Source organism: Echinops telfairi, unplaced genomic scaffold (genome assembly GCF_000313985.2).
Source record: "Echinops telfairi isolate 266 unplaced genomic scaffold, ASM31398v2 ScPeMD7_655;HRSCAF=1070, whole genome shotgun sequence".
NCBI lineage: Eukaryota > Metazoa > Chordata > Mammalia > Afrosoricida > Tenrecidae > Echinops > Echinops telfairi.
Genome location: NW_022104553.1, coordinates 9,358,778 through 9,362,052, shown reverse-complemented (window position 1 = coordinate 9,362,052; position 3,275 = coordinate 9,358,778). Strand labels below are relative to the sequence as shown.

The following is a 3,275-nucleotide window of genomic DNA, read 5'->3' as shown; positions in this document are numbered from 1 at the left end:
TGAGGCATTGGGAAGCAAAGGACACATCAGGCCTCCAGATTCCAAGATTCTTGGGGGGGGGGGCATGGTGCGGAGTGGGGCAGCCTTGTGCAGTTCAAAACACCAGGTCAGCCAAGCCCCAGCTTGAATTCCAGCTTCTCTCTTCATCTGTGGTGCATCCTCAGAGAAATCAGCTGACCGCCCTAGCCTGTCCCTTGCATCTCTGGAATGGAGTTAATAACCACTACCGCTAGGAAATGTCGTGGGCTCAGTCATTTTTATGCCACACCCGGAACTGAGGCTGGATACGAAGTTCCGGCCCCTCTCTTCATTCGGGAGGTCCTGGTGGCAGAGCGAGTTGGGACCAGGACTGTTCGCCTGCTGGCCGAGCACTTGGGGACCACCGGCTGCTCCATGGAGAATGGTGGGGCTGTCTGTCCCCCGAGGGCTCAGTTCCACTCTGCTCCATGAGGGCATGGGGAGGTGATTACAAGACCCAATCGCCTCGATGGCAGTGCCGTTGGAGTTGATTGGTGGTGGTGTGAAATCGAAGTGATTAAAGTACCTGAGGAGCCCTGGTGGCACATTGCAGTGCCCAGCTGCTCAGAGGATGGCTGTCAAACCCACCCGGTGGTTCCTTGGGAGGAAGATTTGGTGGGGAGTCTGCTCCCCAGAAGATACAGCCATGAAAGCCCTCTGAGGCAGTTCTCAGGTGTCCTGTGGGGTCAGTATGAGCTGAAAATGACGCTCCCTGATAGCAACCTAAGAATGCCCGGAACGGGTACGGTTACTGTTACTAGTAGGCAAAAGCCCTCGGGGTTGATGCTGCAAGATATCCTCCCACATGCCAACTGCCCTTTCGGGGAGCCCTGGTGGAATAGGTGGAATAGGAATAGTAGTTCGAACCCACGAGCCACTCCTCAGGAGAAAGATGAGGCTTTTTGCTCTTGTAAAGATTAGCAGCATCAGAAACCCAGAGTTCAGGGGAAATGGGAAGGGTTTTACGTTGCTCCTGGAAGGGGCTCGTTAGGATTTCTAGTCCAACCCACTTCTTTTATAGGGGAAACTGAGGCATTGGGAAGCAAAGGACACATCAGGCCTCCAGATTCCAAGATTCTTGGGGGGGGGCGGGGATGATTAGGACACATTGGGCTGCTCAATGCAAGGTCAGCTGTTCGAAACTAGCAGCCGAAAGACGGCTTTCTATTCCCATGTAGAGTTGAAAGTGGGAAACTGACAGGGGCAGTGCTGCCCTGTGGGGTCGCTGTGCGTCATGAGTTGGCATCAACTCGATGCCAGTGAGTTGGGTCTCACCGCCCCTTTCAGTCTGAGTCAGGGAGGACGGGAGGGAAAGGCCCTCACTCAATCGCTATCTTTCTTGCCTCCTCTTGCCCAGATGAGTCCTGCCGGCGGTGACTCCTCCCCCTCCTGCCCACCACGGAAGATCCCGGAGCCTAGCCCATCCTGAGCAGTCCCTGAAAAGGAGCGTGTCCCGGAAGGCACAGCCCCCAGCTTGCTTTTCTCATGCTGCTTCTGAGGGCAGAGCCAGGTGCCCACCTCTAGCCCGATCCCAAGGTGCCCGATGTGTCGATCGTGCTGGTGCCTCGAGGTGCTCCAAGAGTGAGTCCCAGGCTCCGGGGAGGCGCACAAAGCCCACTGAGGGTGTGCGTGTTCAGCACCCCATCTCCACTGGCCGGGGACAACACGGCCTCCAGGGCCTTCGCCTTCTTCAGCTCCCCACCACCCCCAGGGTACTCTCAGGATTTAAGCACTGTCTCCCTGGAAGGCCTGGCCTGCACCCTGACCCCTAGGCCACCACCCTTGTGTTTACAGCCCCTGCCTTCTCTCCAGACCACCGCCTGGTTTACCAACCGGGCAGCTCCCAGCCCCACGCTGCCAAAACCCAGGTTTACAAGCCACGCCCTCTTGCCACGTGGATCTCCTCCCCCCACTAGCCTGTGTCTGCCTCGGTGGGAGTGGCTCGGGGCGTGGCCACTCCCACTTGGGCTCAGTATTACTGTGCCTCAGTTTCCCCCCCCCGAGGTTGGGACTCTCTTGACCCTATACTTCCACACAGTTATTTAATTTCCGTTCTTCCTCGGGGTTCACAATTGAACTGAATGAAAGGAACGTGGGGCGACGACGGAGGCAGCTGGCCTCTCCTTCCTGATTTGTTGTGGTTTTGTAATTTTCCAAATTAAATGGAGCTCTCTCCGACTCTTGGCTGCTGCGTTTATTTGGGGTGGGGGAGCCTATGTGGAGGGAAGGCCCTGGGTCCCTCGCGCACCACTTCTCCATCTTCCTATTGGCCGGAATGAAGTGGGAACTCAGAAGCAACTTGTAGCGGGGCCTTGGAAGAGCCTTACACGGGGTTCATGTGCCGGAGAAGCAGGAGATGTGGGGGGACCGCTGCAGCCTCCCTGGACCAAACATAGCATCATGGGAGACCACCTAAAGGCACAAATCCTCCTGGAATGAAGGCTTGAACCAGGGAAACGAGGCCAAAGGGGCCATCCACAACATACCTGAAGCCCAGGAGACTAAAGGTGGTAAACTGAGGCCCTGGATGAGAATGGAATGCAGTTCAACCCTCAATGCTTATAGCGACAGGTCTGGAAAGCTGACTCCGGTGGGTGAAGATTCTCACGGTTATGAGAAATAAATCTTACTACCCATTCTCATGACCGAACACCCCTTCAATCACCCCCCATAAAGGCGCTACCATATAAGAGGAATCATCCCTGCCTCTCGCTGTTCCCTGTGCCTGGAGGTTGTCTGTAGACAGAGCAATCAGGTTCTATAGCCAAACCCACCGTAAAATGTAACACTCTGTCTTGACGTCATCTTCTGATACGGATCACAGACTGCTCCCCCTGGGGAGGGCTCAAGGGCACCCAAGGTCAACTAGCACTAGGTCAAGATGATGACTTACGTCCTTGCTGGTTTCTTATGCTGCCCGGTTACGATAACACCGCATCGGCTATATAATATGTTCGCTGAATGACACGTCTGCTTTTTGAAAGATCTGTAAGCCCCATTATATATACACACCCCATTGGTCCTCACATAGGAACCAGGAGCCCCTATCCCCTGCTGTCTGATTTCCCACAATCGCAAAGTGGCTCCTGAGGACCCATTTGACTGCGGCGACTCCCTCACCCCACACCTAAATTAAAGGGGGTTGGGGGGGGGGGATTTGTCCTTTCACTGACCCTCTGTCATAAAGGGGGGGACAGGGGACATCGGCTGGATCGTACCTGCTTCGTTTTTGTTTTCAATTGCTGTCAGTGAAAGGA

The 3,275-nt window shown here is 55.2% G+C and overlaps 1 protein-coding gene across 1 annotated transcript in view; it reads left to right on the top strand.

Annotated features, from left to right (window-relative positions):
* PPP1R18 (protein phosphatase 1 regulatory subunit 18) overlaps positions 1-2,196 on the top strand; it is a 9,812-nt gene extending 7,616 nt beyond the window's left edge. Inside the window, exon 3 of the mRNA XM_004711672.3 lies at positions 1,376-2,196. Within this exon, the coding sequence (XP_004711729.1) occupies positions 1,376-1,395 (20 nt within the window). The 3' untranslated portion in view covers positions 1,396-2,196. The remainder of the gene's footprint in view (positions 1-1,375) is intronic.
* Positions 2,197-3,275: the final 1,079 nt, after the last annotated feature.